Below are 21,228 nucleotides of genomic sequence, written 5' to 3'. Positions count from 1 at the left end.
AAAAAAAAAAAAAAAAAAAGCATTTTGATCCCATGGTAAAAGACACTAAAAGGAAATAAAGATATTGTTTGAGACAGGAGCAAAAATGAAATTCTGACTCAACATTCTTCGGTGATTCCAAAATGAAGAAAAAAGGAAGGCAATTTAACATAAAACTACCTGCAGCATGATATACTGGGTTTGATCCTGGAATGGATAAAGATATTAATGAAAAAAAATCATGAAATAGAATAATGTCTATAGTTTAGAGTGTTATAGCAATGTTAATTTCTTAGTTTTGATAAGTTTGCCATGGTTATGTAAAATGTTAGCATTACAGGAAGCTGAATGAAGGGTATATGGGAACTTCTGTTTTGCAACTCTTTTGCAAATCTAAAATATCACTTCAAAATTTTTAAAAAGTCTTATTTTTAAAAGTTTTTAAAAACTGCTTCACAGGACACTCTCAGGTAACTTCTGATTTTAAAAGAAAATATAAAGATAAGAGGGGTAGATAAGAAATGCCACATGGACCAGCCAGAAGGCAGGCTTACCCACAGCCATGGCCCAAGCCCCTGCCTCCACTCCCAGGTCAAAAAAGCTAACGAAATCATGGGCTACATCAACAGAACATAATATCTACTACAGGCGGTAATAATGCTGTGCTGGTTCAAACCACATATGGAAAAGTGTATCGCCTGCCTGGTTGTACCTTTGAAAATGATCGTAGTATTTTCATAGATAGAAACCAAAGTCTCTAATGAGGCCTAGTTGGAAGAATGAGGAAGAACTATAAAGGAAAGGACAAGACTTAGAAAACAGCTTAACTCTTAGGGAGCATTTCGGTCTTGAACTTGAAGGGCTGCCCCATGCAGAGGAAACACTTACTTTGTGAAGTTCCTGAAAGGACAGCCAAGACCATGGTTTGAGTTTACATACAGAGACTGATGTTGGAATTCAATATAACAGTTCTGACCATTTTACCCTCAGAATTGAAGTCAAGGGCTCCTGTGATGTTGTGAAATATATATTCGGTCTTCATCCAGTTTCTTGGCAAAAGGCTACTAAAATCCTTGAACACTCCATAGTGAGAAGAGTATCTTTTGTAGGCTGATGAGATGTCGGTGGCTGGGAGCCCCTAGGTAGTTTCAAGATGGGGGTTGGTCACTGGAAAGACCAAGGCATGATTAGAGGAACCTATAAACCCCTAATCCTTCACCTCTGGGGAGGAGAGAGGGGCTGAAGTTTAAGCTGACTACCAATGGGTAATAATGTAATCAATCATTGCCTGAGTGATAAAGCCTCCTCAAAAACTCAAAGAACAAGGTTAGGGAACTACTGGATAGCTGAACATGTGGAGGTTCCTGGAAGGTGGTGCATCCAGAGAGAGCATGGAAGCTCTGCACCCCTTCCCCCATACCTTGCGCTATGAATTTCTTCACCTGTCTGTTCATCTGTATCCTTTAAAATATCCTTTGTGGTAAATGAGTAAATGTAAGTAAAGTGTAAGTTTGTCTAGAAAATTAAATGAAACTTAACTTTATTTCTAACTCACTGGATTAGAAATATAGAAACTTAGCTATATTTCTAACTCAGTGGGTATGAATTAGGGATCCTATGATTTACACCCAGTGAGTTAGAAATACAGCTGACAACCTACTGCTTGTCACTGATTGGTCTCTTAAGTGGGGTCGGGGCTGGCAGTCTTGTGGGATCAAGCCCTTAACCTGTGGGATCTGATGTTACCTCTAAGTAGACAGTGTCAGAATTAAGTTGAATTAGAGGACAACCAGCTTGTGTCCCCTGGAGAATTGCTTGGTATGCAGGGAGAACCCCTACACAGCTTGTCAGAAGTGTTATGTGGAGTGGAGAGCAGAGAGGAGGAAAAGCAGTTTGGTAGTTATTTCCCCCCTCTATCTCTGTAGCTCCCCATGGTAGGAAATAAGTAGAGGCAGGATGAGCATCTGATTGGAGCTTGGACTGGATAAACTCCCAAGTGCCTACCAATTTCAAGAGCCTGTGATTCTCTGGTGAAGAAGAAGAGCACTTCTAGAGACTTCTCTAGAAGTTTGTGAATGTTTTAGGGTCTCTCCGGGAGACCTTGGGCATCCAGGTTGCCCAGTGTCAAAGAAAGTCATCTGACTCTAGCTACAAATTCCATTCATCTGCTTGGGAGTCTGTCCAGGGACCAGGACAAAAAGGCTCGGCCACAACAGAAAAGAGCACACAGTAGTTGCAGGTATCCTGAATTTGGTGTCCCATGTAGATGTGAACATGTCACATACTTCTGAGTAAGATCAGTCAGCATCACAGAACCATAGATCCTTTTTAAAACAATAACTTCAACTTCTATTTTAGATGCAGGGCATACATGGGCAGTTTTTTTACATGGGTATATTGCATGATGCTGAGGTTTGCAGTACAAGTGATCTGATAACACAAGTAATGAGCACAGTGCCCCCTTCTCTCCTTCCTCCCTCTAGAATCCTAGACGTAAGCCACTCTAGAGGTCACTGATGCAGTCTTCCACCAACTGTAATTAAAATGTTAAGGGATAAGCAATTGATTTCCCATAAAGGCAATCCAGTCCGACCATTTGTCAGACACAGTTCTACCCTATGTTGAACCAAAATCTCTCATTTCTTCCCCACATGGGTCTGCAACCTTGGGTGTGACTCCCATACGTTCCTTGCCCTTATTTTTATTCAATATACTGAGTCTCTTTAATTATTTATGATTTAACAAGCTGATCACTCTCCTCAAGATTCTCTCTAGTTAGTCAATGACCTCCTAAAACGCGTCATTTGAATTAGCCCACATATTCTAAATGTGCTCTGACCAGTGAAAAAAGAAAAATACTGGAAGTATAATTACACATTAGGGACACTGTAGTTCTATTAACACAACATATGTCTTCTTGGCTCCTGTTGGCCTTATCATCAACAACAACACCACGTAGAATCCCTCAAAACAGGCACCATTTCATACAATTACAACTGAATTTTGGGAGACGATGGTTAGATTGTGCTGTTCTGCTAGCTTGTCAAAATCTTCTTGAACACTGACATTACCAGCTGCCACACCAGCCTTCCCTGCCAGGTGCCAGGTTTATGGCATCTGCAAACCAAGTAAACCTGCTTTCTGTGTCTTCATCCAAGTCATTGATAAAACTGTTTAAGATACTAGATCAGTCAATCATTCACTCAACAAATACTTTCCAAACATCTACAATATATATGTAGAAAGACAGAAACCAGAGGAAAAACTGTATTTGTACTAGGGCAGATGCTACAGTTGTTTGCTTTCTGGTAACAATGATGTAGACTTCATTCCATGAAGATTTAACTCATTTAGGTACGTATTGATCACTTACTCTTCTCTTGGCATCATGCTAAGCTTTGTTAAGGGAACAAAGGAACTAAAAGCTACAACCCTGCTCTCCAGAAGTTTGTCCTCTCAGTAAAGAGGCAAGCTTTGACACACACAAAAATGTATGATATGAGACAGGCAGCATTCATATAATTGGCAAAATGAGTAGTCCAGATGAGATATTTGATTCTGGTTGGGACTTTAATGTCACTTCATTTAAAACTACAAAAATAATTATAGATGTTTAGAGCTGAAAGGGATAACAGAGGCCTTCTAGAACGATCCTTCCCTCTCACCTCATCTATATTACTCTCAGTGAATGGGGAGTGCTGTCTCTTGAGTAGTTTTACTCTTCATTACATCTAATAATTGTAATGACATTCTAGCATTTCCTGTGTTAAAACTTACATCCTTGTACCCTCTATCTGCAGTGTAAACACTCAATAATTTTGTTGAATAATTAAATGAACAAATTCTAATTCTGTTCTCTGAAACTGAAAAAAAAAATAGGTCTGATCTAACCATTTGAAGGTCACAACTATGTCTCCTCATTCAGTCTTGACTTCTCTATCCTAAACACACAATTTCTTCATTTGATATGGTTTGGAGACCTCCCCATTCCCACATCATTCTTGTCATTCATATTTTGACTCTGTGCCTGGCATGATACAAGCACTCAAGATATGTCTACTAAATGAATATATGAATGGATAAACTAGAAAACTCCAATATGTCATTATCAGCCTCAAAGAGAAATTCCCATCACTGAACATATTGCTGAAAATGTGATCAGAAAAGTGAACCTGTTGCAGTTCCCTAGTACTGAGCATTATAATGCTATTAATCTGTAAATGTTGCTTAGATCCAGTTATTCCTATTGCCTTTTTTTTTCTTGTGCAGGGGCAGGGGGCATGGATGCCTCTTATTGATTTTGTAGTGAAGTAAAATCTGTAAACCTTTCACACAGTGCCAACTGGATAACTTAGTGACAAAGCCCCCAAACGAATATTTATCAAGAAAGGCTAGACCACAGCATTTATTTCCATGTGACAAAGAATGGTATGCCCCTCTGGGTGTATACATCTTTCTATGGTCATGCTGGTATTCTGACCACCATAACAGCTAAGCCCTTGGGAAATTCAAAATTCTATAGTATTCTGAGGAGGAAGCCTGAGAGGGCTGGCACAGCAAGAAGCCTGGAGGAAAATGACAGGGTGAGTTGACCTTTTTATACCAAATGGTACACGCTTTAGACTGGGCCCAACTACCCCTGAAAGATACTCAATATGTCAGTGCCAGTGTTCCTGACAAGGAGAAATTTCCCTCAAATCGAAATAGATCCAGGAAAGTGTCAGGCCAGTAAGACCAATAGGAGTTGGGGCTTTCCTGATGCCAGCTTTCTCAAGGCTGCAAGCAAGGTCAGGCAAGAACCAACCCGGACATAAAGGGCGCAGAACATGGCTGCTACAAAGACGCAAACACTGACTGGCGGATGTTACACGCCAGCATTTATTGAACTCCAGGCTTTTTATATGCACTCTCTCTCATTCTCCAACAATAAACCTATTAATAGGCATGACCATCACCATTTTATAGCTGTGGAGACTGAGGCTTAGCAAGGTTCCAAAATTTGCCCGAAGTCACAGAAATATAGTAATCCAACCTGGCTAAGGCTCCCCACCTGTCTGTCTCCAGAGCTTTTTCAGTTAAGCACCACAACATGGTGCTTTTTTCTCATGTGTTTTTTCACTCTTAACAGAGTTTGTCAAGCACTCTCAGTGTCGCAGGCCTGTGCTAGGCCTGGCATCTAGTGGTAAATAAGACACACACTGTCCTTCACAGAGTTTAGCATTCTGAAAAGAATAAGAAACAACCGAACGTGTAACTACAATGAAGTAGGATAAATACCCCAGGAGGAGAAGTTAAGGGTAAACTCACCCAGCGTGAGGGATTAAGAGATCTTCCTGATGAAGTTGCCTTTAAAAGGAAGCTCAAAGGATAAGCTAGCAGGACAAAAGAGAGAGGGAAAGAGGCAGAGAAGGAATAAACTTTTAAGATTTGAGAGTGGGTGAGACACACTGACAGGTGCTAGGGCCTTGTAAGGGTGGAGGGAAGGGTGGAAGTGATCAGAAACTCCCAAAGAGGTGGAAGAAATGGACAGAGTGAGGTTACTGGAGGCTTGGAAATGGACTGGAATTGGCAATGGCAAGAAATGATAAAATCACATAGATGTTACCTAACTGCTTCTCACAGATTACTATGGATAAGATGAATGCTGAGCAGTGGGGACCAACACTCCAGAAAGGCATTTCATGTTTAATGTAGTCAGTGTTAATTTAATGTAGTTTCTGTGGCCTTGTGAAACCTGCTCTGTAAAAATCTCTGAACCTCTCCTGTCTCCTTTCTTTCGCCCACCCTCAAGGCAATAAGAGGGAGGGTCGAGTCGGGTGATGAGGAGAAAGAACAATCTAGTTCCTTTCTTTATGTGACCTGCCAAGCCTTAGATAGAGTCCACCTTTCCCACTTGACAAACGAGGAAGCAAAAGCTTAGGGCAGTTCGGAGATTGTGGGAGACTAAATGATCGGTTCCAATCCATCATTCTCTTTAATAGCATACGTATCTATACCTGGGCAGGTTTTGTGGTGCATGGAGTGTATTTCTCCTCTTCTTGACTTTGAATTTGATATTGCCATTTGCTTTGGCCAATGGAATATTAGCAGATGTGATACAGGCAGAAGCTTGAAATGTGCTCTGTGGTTGGGTATGCCTTGTTGCACTTTTACCACTGTCAGAGGATCATGCCCTGCGGCTGCTGCTCCTCAAGCCCGGATCCTGGAATGAATGGCACAGAGCATACCTAAACCTTGTCTACAGCCTGGAGCTAAGCTCAGCTGAGATCAGCAGACTCCAGCTAACTGGAAGCCTGAAGCAAAGTCCACTTAACTTCAGTTAACCCAGACACTTGTATATGTATGTGTGAAGTGTTTATGGTTGCATGCCATGGAATTTGAGGGTAATTTGTTATGCACAATCGTAGTGGTAATCGCTGACTGATAAGAGATTACTCTAAGTTTACAAAGAAAGTTCCTGGAAAACACAGAACTGCCTTGCCTTGGAGCTAGGCTGCCCTGGAGGCTGGCCCTCTAGGGAAGAAACAATGCAGACAGCCACCCCACTCCAGGCTACCCACCCCACCGCAGCCCTGCCCACCACCTGGCACTCACCTGAGTCTGAGGCTGCTGGGCTCACCAGGCTGAGAAGTTCCCGCTCCTTCTCATAGTCCCCTTTGCAGAGCAGCTGCCCCTCCTTCAGGACAAACTCGTCACCCTTCTGAAGCTGTCGCTCGCAGACACAGCAGCAGAAGCAGCTCAGGTGGTATACACTCTTCTGGGCCCGCATAACAAACTCATTGGGTGCGATGGCCTCAAAGCAGCCCCCACATTTGACAGCAAACAGCCTGGCAGCAGGGAGAAAGGAAGTACATGCACCATGAGTAAAATCTGGCTTGGTCCTGGGTCTCCCCTGAAGTCAACAGCAGAAGGATCTTCAAGAAGTTGAATACAAATGTTAGAATGGAATGTACTTTAAATCCAGGTTATCTATTCCCTAAGAGATCGAAGCATTCAGTTGAGTCACTCAAAGGCCTAAGAAGGGTGTCTGACTGCATAAAGAAAATCTGGTACATGTACATCATGGAATACCATGCAGCCATAAAAAGGAACAAGATCATGTCCTTTTCAGGGACGTGGATGGAGCTGGAAGCCATTATCCTCAGCAACCTAATGCAGGAACAGAAAACCAAACACCGCATGTTCTCACTTATAAGTGGGAGCTGAACAATGAGAACACATGGACACAGAGAAGGGAACCACACATTCTGGGTCCTGACAGGGGGTGGGGTGTGGGGAGGGAGAGCATTAGGGAAAATAACTAATGCATACCAGGCTTAATACCTAGGTGATGGGCTAATAGTGCAGCAAATCATCATGGCACACATGTACCTATGCAATAAACCTGTGCATCCTGCACATGTACCCTACAACTTAAAAAATTAAAAATTAAAAAAGGAAGAGTATCTGAGTTAGCGCCCAGAATGTATTTGCTGTGGTTCATGACACAATGCTTTCAAAGGCTGGTCTACAGACTGGCCCCAGGCAGGCTGTTCAGAATCCCTGGGGGAGCGTATTATTTAAATTATTTAAATCAACAATAACAGTAACAGAAACGTCCAGGCCCACTCTTACCAGTGTGTAAAAGGATGTGCCCCAGAATGTGAATGCTTAACAAGCTCTTGAAGTGTGTAAGATCTTAGATGTGTCATCTAGTTTCTGAGAAACTGCATCCCAACTTCTCAGCCTGATATTCAATAGATTCAGCCTATCTCTCAAAACTTAACTCTTCTTTCGTTTATTTTCAACAAAGCAGAGTGTCTATTATATACACCAAGGCAAAAGTAGTAAGTGCTAGTGGTCTGAAGATGAATAAAGGAAAATCCCTCTCAGAATTGAGTTCAGGCTAATGGAATAGACAGACATATCCAACTAATTAAAGTGGAGGGCTGTGGGAGTAGAGGGAGAAACAACTGACCTGCAGGGAGTGATTGGGGGGTGCATTTATTATGTATTTAATAAATCTCAATCAAACAAAAGACAGGAAGGAAGGAAGGCTGGCAGGCACAAAGGGGTGGGAGGAGGGACATTCCAAGGGGAGGAAGCAGCCTGTGTGAAGGCCTGGAGCCATGAATAGGCATGGATGCTCAGGTTGTAAGGTGCACTCCACCAAGTTGGAGGCAGGTACCTCCAGAAAGGTGGCAGCTGAGGTTAAGTCATGACCCAATCACACACTAAGGGGTTGGACAGGCAAGTAACTGGCATTATCATTACCTGCCCCCTCTGACCACCAGGATCCTGGGACCCATGCCCCATACTTTCCTTTCTCCTAGCTGTGGGTTCTGGCCCCTTCTGACGGGGTTTCGCCATGTTGGCCAAGCCGGTCTTGAATTCCTAACCTCAACTGATTGGCCCACCTCAGCCTCCCAAAGTGCTAGGATTATAGGCATGAGCCACTGTGCCAGGATTGAATGATTTTTTTAAACATGATAATATCCAAGTTCTGAATTTTTTTTTTTGAAACAGAGTCTCGCTTTGTCACCCAAGCTGGAGTGCAGTGGCATAATCTTGGCTCACTCCAATGTCTGCCTCTTGGGTTCAAGCGATTCTCCTGCCTCAGCCTCCAGAAGCAAGAGAAGCTGGGATCCCAGAATTCTGGGATTGCAGGCGCACACCACCATGCCTGACTAATTTTTGTATTTTTAGTAGAGACAGAGTTTCACCATGTTGGCCAAGCTGGTCTTGAACTCCTGACCTCAAGTGATCTGCCCACCTTGGCCTCCCAAAGTGCTAGTATTACAGGCATGAGCCATTGTGCCAGGCTTGAATGGTTTTTTAACATGGTAATATCTGAATTCGGAAAACGAACTCTCAGCTGTTTGAAAAGTGGAATGGAAACAGAGGTAGTCAGATGAATGAGCAGCTGAGAAATGATCAGGGTCAGGACTCATGCAGCAGAGGCAAGGCAGAAAGAAGGGGCAGAACCCACAGCTGGGATATAGGAAAACATGGGCCATGGCTCCCAGGGTCCTGGTGGTCAGAGCTGGCAGGTATTGATAAAGCCAAGACTCCAGTATACCACATTGCTCATTTCCTACCTCTGAGCCTGTCTATGCCATCTCCCCATTCTAGAAAGCCTTCCTTTCCTGTTTAATTTATCTGAACCCAAACCACCCTTCGGTATATAGCAGCTCCCACCTTCTCCTCAATCTTGCCCTGATCTACATCCCCCAGCCTGAAGTGACTGCCCCTCCTTTGAATGATGATACCAGGAACTACCTCTGTGGGTCATTCCTGTCATCCGGAGATGTCTCAAAACGACAATACAAAAAGTAGTGGGCACTGGAGGCCTGGGTTCTGCTGCCAGCTCTACAGATAACCATGCAAAATCTTGGACAGGTTGTTTAGCCTGTGCCTTCATACCTTCATTTCTCTGTCTGCTATTAAGATGTTACGCCAATCTCTTCCAGCTACAAAAATCCTACCATCATTGCTTGCAATTGCTGGCTCAAAATATTATCTTACTCTTGCCTTATTATTTTACTTTTCCCATGTTTATAACTTATCTTGTCAACAGCTCCTATTTCAAGAACAAGGCCTGTGGAATATTTATATACTCTCACACATGGTGGGTACTCAATAAAAGTTGATTTTATTTGACTCATGGATCTAATTTGTTCACCCTCTTTCTGAAATAACATAATATATACAAACAGCCTAGCATAGGAGCTGACACATAATAGATACCCAATAAAGATGTCTCTTCTCTTCCTTGTCACTCCAGAGAAATAACCATTCAAGGCAACCTATGAAAAAACTAAAATGTAAAGCAGATCCCTCTGTTTCTTTTATTCTTTTTTAAATTGCTTGATGATAACATAATTGTGTGTGTCAAAACTTTGGCATAAGCACAGACACAATATATCCTAAGATTATCTCCGTGATTCATTCACTATAGCATTCATTATACTATTTCCAAAGTAAAGAGTTTTTTTTTTCTTTTCTAAAGTAGTAGCAAAATAGAGCGGAAAATACTTTAAAAACACTCTGTTTGTCCCCACATGCCAGAGGAGTCAGTAGATATGGAAGGGTCAGATGGCATACAGGAGAGAATGCCAAGGGGGCATAGGATGGCCAGAGAAAGCAGATAAAACTCCACATCACTCTCCTCTTCATAAAGCTAGTCACAAGCTGAATCAGAGTCTATCCAGGGAACTGAGACCACCTTGCTCTGCTAATGAGCCCCACCTTGGCAGGAGCTAAGAAAATATGAACAACTGAAGAGCATTTTCCTATAGACAGGCCAACTACCACGATAGCCTACAGGTTGCCAATCCATTCACTCAAAATCTCATTCATGCACTCATTCAATCATTTATTCTTTTCATTCATTCTTTCATTTATTCAGAAGTATCCACCACACACCCTGTAATATACCACACTCCGTGTCTTTCTAGGGAGGGGAAGAAAAGAAACTTTCATCCCAAAGGCATTCATGTACATAAACAAGTATATACTGAGTGTCTGTTATGTGATAGGCATTGCTGTAGGCACAAGAGGATACAAGACAGGCAAGTTTTTGACCTCATGTAGCTCACATGCTTGTGGGAGAGATAGTAAATAAATACATAAATGAACAGATCAATTGCATCTACCATTAGGGATTTACCTTTAGGAAACAGCATATAAGAACAATACAAAGCAATGTCCCAGGAATATAAAATAGAATGGCACAAAGCTATAGAATATATAATTATAATTTTTTTTTTAGATGGAGTTCCGCTCTTGTTACCCAGGCTGGAGTGCAATGGCACAATCTCAGCTCACCACAACCTCCGCCTCCTGGGTTCAAGCAATTCTCCTGCCTCAGCCTCCCAAGTAGCTGGGACTACAGGCGTGGACCACCACGCCCAGCTAATTTTTGTATTTTTAGTACAGACGGGGTTTCACCTTGTTGACCAAGATGGTCTCGATCTCTTGACCTCGTGATCCACCTGCCTCAGCCCCCCAAAGTGCTGGGATTATAGGCGTGAGCCACCGCGCCTGGCCAATTATAACATTTAATCACCTTCCAACTCTAAAATTGTGCTAGTTTATGAGTCTAAGTCAATACATGTGTACTGTGCTTTATCTTGGAAGCTTCCTAGAAGAAGAGAAAAGTTTCGAGGGTGGAATGAAGGGGAAGCTAAGGAAAAGTTCCCAGGGAGATTGACACAAAAAAAGAGGGCCATGTGACTTCTTTGAGTGAAGGAAGGCAAGGCTTGGAAAGGATGATGAGCCCACCTCTCATGAATCCATGAGGAAGCGGCCTCTGGGGTCAGAGGCGGGCTGCAGGATTGGAAGTGCACGCGCTGTCTTACTTTCAACACAGGCCTTGAGGCACCACAGCAGCCCTCCCTGTCCTTGGCTTTCAGAAGCACCTCAGAATAACCTGTCTCGAGATGCTTCTCCTCTGCCTCTCAGCTTCAGAAAGTGAAATTGGGGGACAGTCCAAGAGGGTGGAATGGCTCATGTATCACTAGCAGGTATGGCAGAACCTGAAAAGCAGAACTCCAGGTTCCAACTGCCCTTCCCCTGCCCTCTCCCTTCCTCCAGCTGCCCAGTGTGGTTTCTCTCTATGTCTAAACCAGGCGTCCCCAAACTACGGCCCCACTGGCCGCATGCGGCCTCCTGAGGCCATTTATCCACCCACCCGCCGCACTTCAGGAAGGGGCACCTCTTTCATTGGTGGTCAGTGAGAGAGGAGCACAGTATGTGGCGGCCCTCCAACGGTCGGAGGGACAGTGAACTGGCCCCCTGTGTAAAAAGTTTGGGGACGCCTGGAAACCTCTGACACACCAGTCATTTGACTATTTGCCTTGACTCCCTCCCCCTATGCTGGATGCTGTCATTGGGCAAAAAAAATCCACCCAGTTCGTCCCTGGGCCCCAAGTCCCTGCTTGCTGTTTGCCAACCTGAGCAAACTAATCAATGCTTTTCCAGGAGCCCGTCAAAGGCCCTTTGTCCCCAAGCCCTCCTTCTCCTCCCCTTCCCCTGGAATGAACTGTTAAACAGACTCAAGGCAAATGCTCCCAGGGAGTCAACAAGCACTTGAGAAAGTGCAACAGCAGGTGGTAGCATCTGTGCTTGTCTAACTTCCACCCTGCTAATCTCCTCCTCTTTTTCTTGCCTTCTTAATTTCATCCCCCACTCCAAAAATATCCCCCAAGTTGGAGAAGGGAGGGTTGAAGTGAGCTCAACAAAGAAAGCCCACCATGTTGACTCAGGAGAGGCTAGAGGAAGCGGCGGGAGTTGTCTGAGCTCAAATCCTGAAATGGTCATGGTCACTGGGGATTACAGACCAGGAAGAGCAGGGCAGGCCTGCTTTTTTCTTCTCTCCTGTTTCTTTTCTCTCTCCCTCTCTGGGTCCAAACCAGATCAACCTCGCCTTACTACCTTGACTCCTGTCGCCTTCACTAACCCCAGAGCAACTCAAGGAGAAAAGGTGCATGTGGTCCACCACCTGTGTGCCAGATGTGTACACAGCTGTACGGGTACTGCTGTGGACCCAGCTGCCGACTGTACACCTCCCACAAGTTGTTTTCTCTAAGGCTCAGACGAGCAGAGAAAAGGATGTGTTCAAAAGTCCAGGTCATAATTAAAACACAGCCTGTCTCTTCCTAATGCTCTGGATGGCATCCCCCATGGTTACTTCGCCCTCTGAATGCTAATGAGACCTCAACTCTGGGTTCAGAGCCTGGCAGCCTGGCTGTGCCCTGGCAAGCTGGACAAGGCTTCCAGAGATGTCCAGCTCATCAAGGCATACATAACACCACCCAACTTTCCTTGATGTTATCAACTCTCCTATCCCTGAGAACTCTTCAAATGATTCCTTAACTCCTCTTTGCATTTAATTCCCTCACCTGTAAAATGGGAATCATCGTATCTACCTCCTGGAAAGGCATCCAGTGCGTACTTGCTGCAGAGACTAAGCACTCATGCTGTTCCTCCTCTGTCAATCATTCTCTGTAGGGAAGGCTCTGGGGATGCCATGATAGATAAGGCTGCCCCTCTCCTTAGGTAAGGAGTTCACACTCTCTGGCAGGCAGCAGGCTCTAAACAAATGACCTCCGTAGGATGTGTTTGGGATATGCAAAGAGAAATAGCTGGGAATAGCACAAAGGAGAGACCCATGCACTTGGCTTAGGCTAAGGGTCACAGAATCTTTTGCTTTACCTTTTCTCTTCTTTTTCTCTCTCTCCCTGCACCTCTTCTCACTCTCCCTTTTCCACTCACTCTGACAAGCAGGAAAGTAGAGGTTGGCTGAAATGCCATTCACTGCCTTGCTTACATCTCTTCTTGTACAGCTGCAAGCTATAAGATGCATAACTTTCAGTTTTGGTGAAAGCACCTGCGTTCTCAGGCTCTGCCACCTCCAGACAGCATGACTGGGAGCACACCACTTCATCATGTGCTTTGATGTAAAAGGTAATAATGCTGCGCGCATTTCTGGACTAGTGAGAATTAAATGTATGTGGAGTACTTTGTGACCTATAAGGTGTAGCACAATTTTTTGTGCTTTATCTTTTGACCCTTGTGGATTTTTCTTTTTTGTCCCAAACATAGTTCTTGGAACTTAGGAATTTTGTAAATGCTGACTGGGTACCATAGCTCATGCCTGTAATCCCAGCACTTTGGGAGGCTGAGGCAGGCAGATCACCTGAGGTCAAAAGTTCGAGACCAGCCTGACCAACATGGAGAAACCCCGACTCTACTAAAAATACAAAATTAGCCAGGTGTGGTGGCACATGCCTGTAATTCCAGCTACTCGGGAGGCTGAGGCAGGAGAATCACTTGAACCTGGGAGTGGAGGCTACAGTAGGCTGAGATAGTGCCATTGCACTCCAGCCTGGGCAACAAGAGCAAAACTTCATCTCAAAAAAAAAAAAGAAGAATTTTGTGAGTTCCATTCTAAGAGAACACTTCCTCTGCAGCATGAGCCCTTCCACTGCCTCCTCCCTGCTTTGACATGGCACAGCTGCACCCCAGAGCATAGTGCTGAGCCAGGAGATGAACCATGGAGATGCACTGCTGGTGGTGCAGGCCGAGCATGCTCCTTACACCAAGCCATGGGCCTCTCACCTTCTTTCCACCATGGGCCAAGATCGTCGGACTGAAGCAGTATTTCTGGCAACAAAACTCAGCCATCCCGCCCTAGGTGAGGTGCTGGGGAAAGAACACCAGACTTAGAATGAGAAACTTGGGTTCCATATTTCTGCCTTTTTCAAGGGGCCTCAGAAAAGCCACCACATTTCCCTGAGCCTTGGTTATCTCATCTTCCATTTCTTAATGGAAAAGTACTGTCCTAGATCAGTGTTGTCAAGAACTTAAAGGCTGAGGAGGAAGGATGTCCCTGTTTCCGAGTTCTCCACACACTTACAACTAGAGAAACGCACTCTGTTCACACCTAAATTCAGGTCTACAGATAGTGTTTTAACATTACATTGTCTTGCTATGGTAATTCCTGAACAAACTCTTTTCCAGAACCATTTCATTTGAATATATATAAATATAAAACAGCTAAAGCCAAAAGACATGATCTCTATTCTATGAATAGAAGAGTAGCATTGGAAGAAAACATTTTGCTCCTAAGGCAGGTTGGAAATCTACCAGGCTGGATAATTTCTTACTCCCATTTTTACATTTCCAGCTTTTATTACAGGGGTTGAGAAGTCTCCTCTGTAACCAAGGAGACAAGAATGTTTCGAAAGCAGATATGAAGGCTTGATGCCTGAGAAACTACTAGGGGTCAAGCCTATGGCAATCAACAAAGAGGCACAGAACTTTTAGACACAACAGCATACCCCTGTACTGCAAGCATTACGGTAGCAAGATGACAACACACAGAGACATCCTAGGGACTCCTGGATTTCAATGCCTGTTGTGCAATCTTAGGAGAATCACCCCACCATTCTGAACATTGGGGTCTTCATTGTTAGAATTTCAGCTCCAAAAATCATATTTCTGCAAAGGAAAAAGGCTTATGGAGGGCAGGAAAAAGAGAATTAATCTTTATTGAATACCCACTCAGTGCTAGGAAGTGTGATATCCTTTTTACCCATTATGTGACTAAATTTGTGGGATGGGGTAAACAGAACTATTTTATGAACTCAAAGAGAATCTGACCATATTTCGGCTCTGCTTGGCTCGTGATGCCTCACCTCCGTAGGAGAGAGTCACTCTGAGTTGGCAAACTCATGGGTCCTGTTTTGTATTTCTCTCCCACATGCTCTCTAGCACTGTCTTCATAGTAGAAACACCTAGAAAGACCAAGCAGTTAATATGGCAGCCTCAACTCATGAGAGGGTCTTGAGACAAGCCCATGGTTTTGTAGAAGGTCCTGAGACTACAATGCAGACATGCAGGTAGGTGAAAGGCAGGAGTTAAAAACCAAGTTGATTCCTTTAGGCTACTCAGCTCAAAATACCTGATGGGATTTCTGAAAGAGGTCTACCCTCTATGAATTCGAGTTAGGGCAAATAGTGTGTGGGGGACACTGACCCAACACCACCAGCCAAGAGTCTACCATAAATCCAGAGATACTAGGGACCAAGACAATTCTTGCTGGAACCCCATTCACTGGGGAGCCTAATAAGTCAGGTCATTCTTTTCAAAGTACAGGCAGAAATGTAGCCTAATGGGGACAGCTTTAGACCCAAAAAGACCTGAGGAAGTCCACCCAGAGAGAGGTTAAGATCTTCATTTAACTTCATCCCAAATTCCTGCAGACCTCAAAAAGAGCTTCTCAAAGCCTCCACACCATAGAGAAACAAATAGAAGGATGGAGGAAAAAGCAGACCCATGGAAAACCCTGATTCCAGTTTGAGCCAACTGTAGTACACTGTGTTTGCCCCCCCAAAATAAGAAATCCCAGCCATCTGTAGCTCTGGACAGTAGGCTACTACAGATCAGCTGTCTTCCTACAGGCACCACCAAAACATCTTTTGATGAGACACCTGAACCCTCTGGTTTAGAAGTAAGAGAGGGTTTGGGGCAGCGCTTTAACAAGGCAGGAATCTGTGTCTCATTCCGTTTCCACCTCTCCACCAGGGGGCAGCATAGCAGCACTCATTCAGGGCCATGTTGACTTGGTAACTGAGGTCATCCAGGCAGAGACAGGGATTGGCCATAAGCCAAAACTGTCTGCCGGAAAATCTGCTGCTGGGAGTCTGGGAGACCATGTGGCTAAACTGAAGGAGAGATGGTGAGAGAAGAGTATTCAAAGTATTGAGAACCAAAAGCATGGCTTGTGGCCTTAGAAGTAGTGACACAAGCAACCTTGTCAGCTGGCTCAAGGTCTCTGTCCTTGAGGCTGAGCCAACACCACCACAATAAGCAACTGAGCACGTGGTCCTGGGGCGGTGGGAAAGTCTGCAGGGACAATAGAGTGGCAGGATCTTCTACAGGAGACAGTCCCAAGACTCTGCCGCGGTGAGAAAATGGGAAACAATAAGTGGCTGGCAGAGCCAATCAGGGTCTCTGTCTGCCTGCGGTTCCTGGGGAGCTGTAAGGAGGACCATACAATGGGATGAACGAGTGGGAGCGAGGACTGCTAAGTATGATGTCTGCACGGCTCCAGGAGGCACCGGCCTCACCAAGAAGGGCAGGGTAATGCGCATGGTTCTTCATCTATCACAAATGTTGCTGGCAATGGGTGGCTTCTACCTTGAAATGGTACACTATTTTTTTTTTAAGCGCTTTTCTTGTTCTCACCAAGTGTCCATTCCAGAATCGGCAAGACATTGTGGGAAGAGCACAGCTTTTGAAATCTGGTAAAACCCGTATTCAAACCTTAGTTCTATCTTTTAAGAACTTGAGCAAGTTACAGACTCTCTTGGAGCCTCGGCTTCTTTCTCTTTAACAATGAGATCATAACTACCTTATGAGATATTTCGGAGATTAAGTAAGATAGCATATTTTAAGTATCTGACACATACTAGCTGCTCTCAATAAGTAGTAGCTATTAACTCCCTTTTATAAAATCAGTTTACCATATCTGCCCATGTAAATATTTATATAAGATAATTTATTTCAAGACAGCCAACTGAGCCCAAAATAGAACTTTATATGTATCTTAAGGCTCTGTCTTTCATTATTATAACAAATCAAATCAAACTTCAACCAGCCTTTCATGTGTTATGGGAGAAGACACCAACAAACAAATATTAAAGGCCAAACACTTAAGAGGAAACTGAAGGTACATCTCATTCAAGCAGCTATGGCTATGGTCTACCCTAGCCCAAGGTCAATATTGACATCAGCCATGAATGTTGACCCACACACAAATTCATTGCCTAACACCCAGCATATGTTCAGGAAGTTGTCAGCTCCGTGTTTAACCAACCAGAGCCAACAGTTGCTATTTGGTTAATGCTGACATTACCTGGCAAATATTTGGAACAGACTCTTTCCCCACATCATTTCAGTTCTCAGTTAACTGCTTCTTACGGAGGTTGCTGACTATGGTGTGGACATGTACTGAGACATACCTATTCTTGCCTTACTTTCCTAGCTGTCTGACCCCATCAACCAAGAGATCAACCTCTTTCCTCTTATAACATATGGAAAGAAACCAAGACCAATAAAGAAGCAATGGTCTACCCCAGACCACAAAGAAAGCTATGACTGCCAAGAAGGCCAGACAGAGCTTGGGACTTCATCAATGATCAAGAAACTAAAGAGATTCTAACATGGCTCAATGAGGGACAAAAATGTACTCCTCCAGGTCTTAAGCAGTGTTCTGAACAAGTAAAGAAGTCGACAATGTCAGACAAGCTGAATAAGTGTGCTGTGTGTGGGACTGTAAGTCTCTCCTATTTGGAAGCTTTCTTTTCCTCCCCCTCTTCTACTTTGTTGAAAGCTGAAAAGTATCTATGAGTCAAGCCCTAAAACAAAAGAGTGTGTGGTGAAAGTGTGGATTTCAATAACTTAAGCCAAGGTGGCACAACTTATAGACTTTCCATATTGTCACACAGACATGCAAAAATGGCAAGAAACATAAAACAGACATATGGAAAATATATGTTTTCCTTTTAGGGAGTTAAAGGTTTGCTTTCCTTTGAAAATGTCAGTTTTCCTTTCCCTTCATCCTTATTAGCCTCCTGGGACACTCTTAAATATACCCAGCAAACAACAGAGCAGGAGAAATGAGGTATTTTTAGCTGATATTCTGGGCACAGATTCCTATTGTTCCACAATTTTTGGCTTGGCTGGATGGCACGTGGCCAATACAATGTATACACTTGCAAAGAATGTATGTTTCCTGGGCTCCGTGTGTGTGTGTGTGTGTGTGTGTGCATGCACATGTGCTCACGTGTGTGTTAATAGGAAAGACAAAGGTATTATTGATTGTGTTTTGATGGGAAAGATTCTGGGATCCCGGCAGGGGACCACACCAAGCTTTCCATGTATCCTATTTGCTTTGGTCAACATCACTTTTCACTCATTATTACCATTGTGCTATATGTCCAAAAAAGGAGAAAAAACAAAAGCTATATTGTCACAACTGAAGAGCTCCTCATATAATCAACTGTTTCCAGCAGCAATTTATTAGGAACTAAATGTATTCTGAAAACCAATGATTATGTTCCTAAACCATCTGGTGCACTGCCTAGCATATAACAATGTTCAAAACACTGACTGCTATGATGATCTTCCTCCTCCTCACACGAGTCTTGTTCTCAAGGGTTACCCAGGCTTGTAGGGCAAACAAACAAGAAAAGAAAAGCATTCACTGACAATCTGAGTAAAAATCTCCCTGTGGCATAAAACCACAGGGAGCTGCTATGGGGCTTTCCCTTTCTAACTGATGGGTGGAAAACATCTCTGGATTATTTGAATTTCCAGAATGCCTTTAGTTCAAGGATCTCAAGGCACAGGAACTCTTGTATAAACATCTCAGCTCTGAAATAATTGAGAAGCGGTTCAGATTCTATGATCTTATTCAATTAACACTCATTATACAGAGGGCAAAACTGGCATAACAGCAGGATGCAGCACATTATACACACTCCAAAATCCAGCAGTAATGGAGACCGTACACAGAAGCTCAGGCCCCTGGATCCCCAAAGCAGCCTCTTTGCCTCCTTCCTTTCATGTTAGACTTCGGGTGTCTTGAGAACGCCATGGAAGTTCCGATAAAGTCCGATCCAGTGGAAGTGACACAGTTGTTTTTTATTTTTAAAAATACTTGTATCCTTCAATTATTCAATCCTTTTTAATTCTTCAACTCTCTCCCCCTCCTTGCATTTCAACTCTCCTTCTACCCACTGAAAACTAGAAGGCACGACACCCCTCACAGTAGCTACTCTCAAAGAGACAAGAAAATAACAGGTGTTGGGTGTAGAGAAACTGGAAGTCTTGTGCATTGATAGTGCGAATGTAAAATGGTGTAGTGCTGTGGCATACTGTACAGCAGTTCCTCAAAAAAATTAAAAATAGGATTACCATGTGATCTAGCAATCTACTTATGCACATATAGCCAAAATGATTTAAAACAAGGACTCAAGGAGATGTTTGTATGTCTAAGTTCATAGCAGCATTATTCAAAATAGTCAAGAGGTGAAAGCAGCTCAGGTGTCATTTACAGATAAACAGATAAACAAAACATGATCTATGCCTGCAATGGAATATCATTCAGCCTGAAAAAGGAAGAAAATTCTAACATACACTGCAACATAATAAGGATATTACGATAAGTGAAATAAGACAGTCGCAAAAGACAAACACAATATGATGGTACCTATGAGGTTCCTAGAGTAGTCAAATTCAGTGAGATGAAAGTAGAACAGTTGCTGCCAGGAAAAAAAGATGAAGAGTTACTATTTAATGGGCATAGAGTTTTAATTTGCAAGATAAAAAGACTTATGTGGATGGACAGTGGTAAGAGTAGCCCAACAATGAACTGTACACTTAATGATGGTTGGGATGATAAATTTCACATTAGGTGTATTTTACCATACTTTTTTTAAAATAAAAAATAATAATTTTTTTTAAACTGGAAGACACGATCATCTTCTATGCTCTACCTTCTATAACCAAAATGTAGGTGATTATGTTCCGAGTGAAACTCTCACCAGCTTCCCTTGCAGCTAGGAGTAGCCATGTGAGGAAGTACACGGATTCTATTGGTGAAGGAAGCTCTGGAAAAGCTACCGTTTTATTAATAAAATGAGACAATCTCAACTGGTGCATACATTTTGCTCTTTATCTTTTCTCTTTTTTTTCTGCCTGGAATTAAAATGCAATACTTAGAGATAAAACAGCTGTCTTGGGACTAGGAGAATGAAAGCTACTTGTAGCTACAGGTAGCTAAATTCTTGAAAACTTTCTTGAGCACTTATACATTCCTTGGACTTCCTACTTCTTGACTCCCTCTTCGTGAGAAAAATCAAAGCTCTCTTTGATTAAAATTAGTCAAGACAGTTTTATGATGCCAAATGCAATCCTACTTGTGGCTCTTCATACTGAGTTGCAAAAGAGATACCCGCTTCCCATCTGATGTCTTGGATGTCCTACACTCCTATCTAGGTGCTAAACTTTATCACTTCATGCTTACTTAGGTGCTAAAGTTTATCACTTCGTGCTTACTCAAAAACTATATCATATATTCTCTCTCTCTTTACAAATATGTTTTACAATTTTTTTCTTGCTTCTCCCACTTTGAAAAAAAAATACCCCCTCTTGATTTCATTTTCTCTACCAGCTACCTTTTCGTTTATCTGATGGCCTTTGCAGAAAAAAAATGTTTAATTACTTCTATTTACCACCTCCAGTTCCTCTCTTTTTAGACCAATCCAATCAGGTACTTATCTCACCCTTTCTAACAAAACTGTCTTGTGAAGGTCACTAATAACCTCCATAGTGTTTAGTCATCATTGTACTAAGCCCATCAGCAGCCTTGTACATCATCAATCATTTGGCTTTCAGGACTGCTCACTCGTGGTTTTCCTCTCACCTCACTAGCCACTCCTGCTTTGTTCTCCTTTACAGTTTCTCCTCATCTCCCCGACCATAAAATATTTAATTCTCTTCCTTATCTATACTCACTTCCCTTAGTGATCTTATCCAATCCCATTACTCTAAATATCATGCATCTGCTAAATGATTTTAACGTTTCTATCTCTACCCCAGCTTGCTTTTTAAAATCTAACTTGTATACCCAACTACCTACTCAACATCTTCGCTTGGATTTCTAATCACAATCTCAAACTTCACAAAACCAAAATAGAA

The 21,228-nt window shown here is 43.0% G+C and overlaps 1 protein-coding gene across 1 annotated transcript in view; it reads right to left on the bottom strand.

Moving 5' to 3' along the window:
• LMX1A (LIM homeobox transcription factor 1 alpha) overlaps positions 1 to 21,228 on the bottom strand; it is a 151,195-nt gene that overhangs the window by 38,729 nt on the left and 91,238 nt on the right. Inside the window, exon 3 of the mRNA XM_003928067.2 lies at positions 6,574 to 6,806. Within this exon, the coding sequence (XP_003928116.1) occupies positions 6,574 to 6,806 (233 nt within the window). The remainder of the gene's footprint in view (positions 1 to 6,573; positions 6,807 to 21,228) is intronic.

The sequence above is a fragment of the Saimiri boliviensis genome, chromosome 19 (assembly GCF_048565385.1).
Source record: "Saimiri boliviensis isolate mSaiBol1 chromosome 19, mSaiBol1.pri, whole genome shotgun sequence".
Lineage (NCBI taxonomy): Eukaryota > Metazoa > Chordata > Mammalia > Primates > Cebidae > Saimiri > Saimiri boliviensis.
This window is presented reverse-complemented; position numbering and strand designations above follow the sequence as displayed.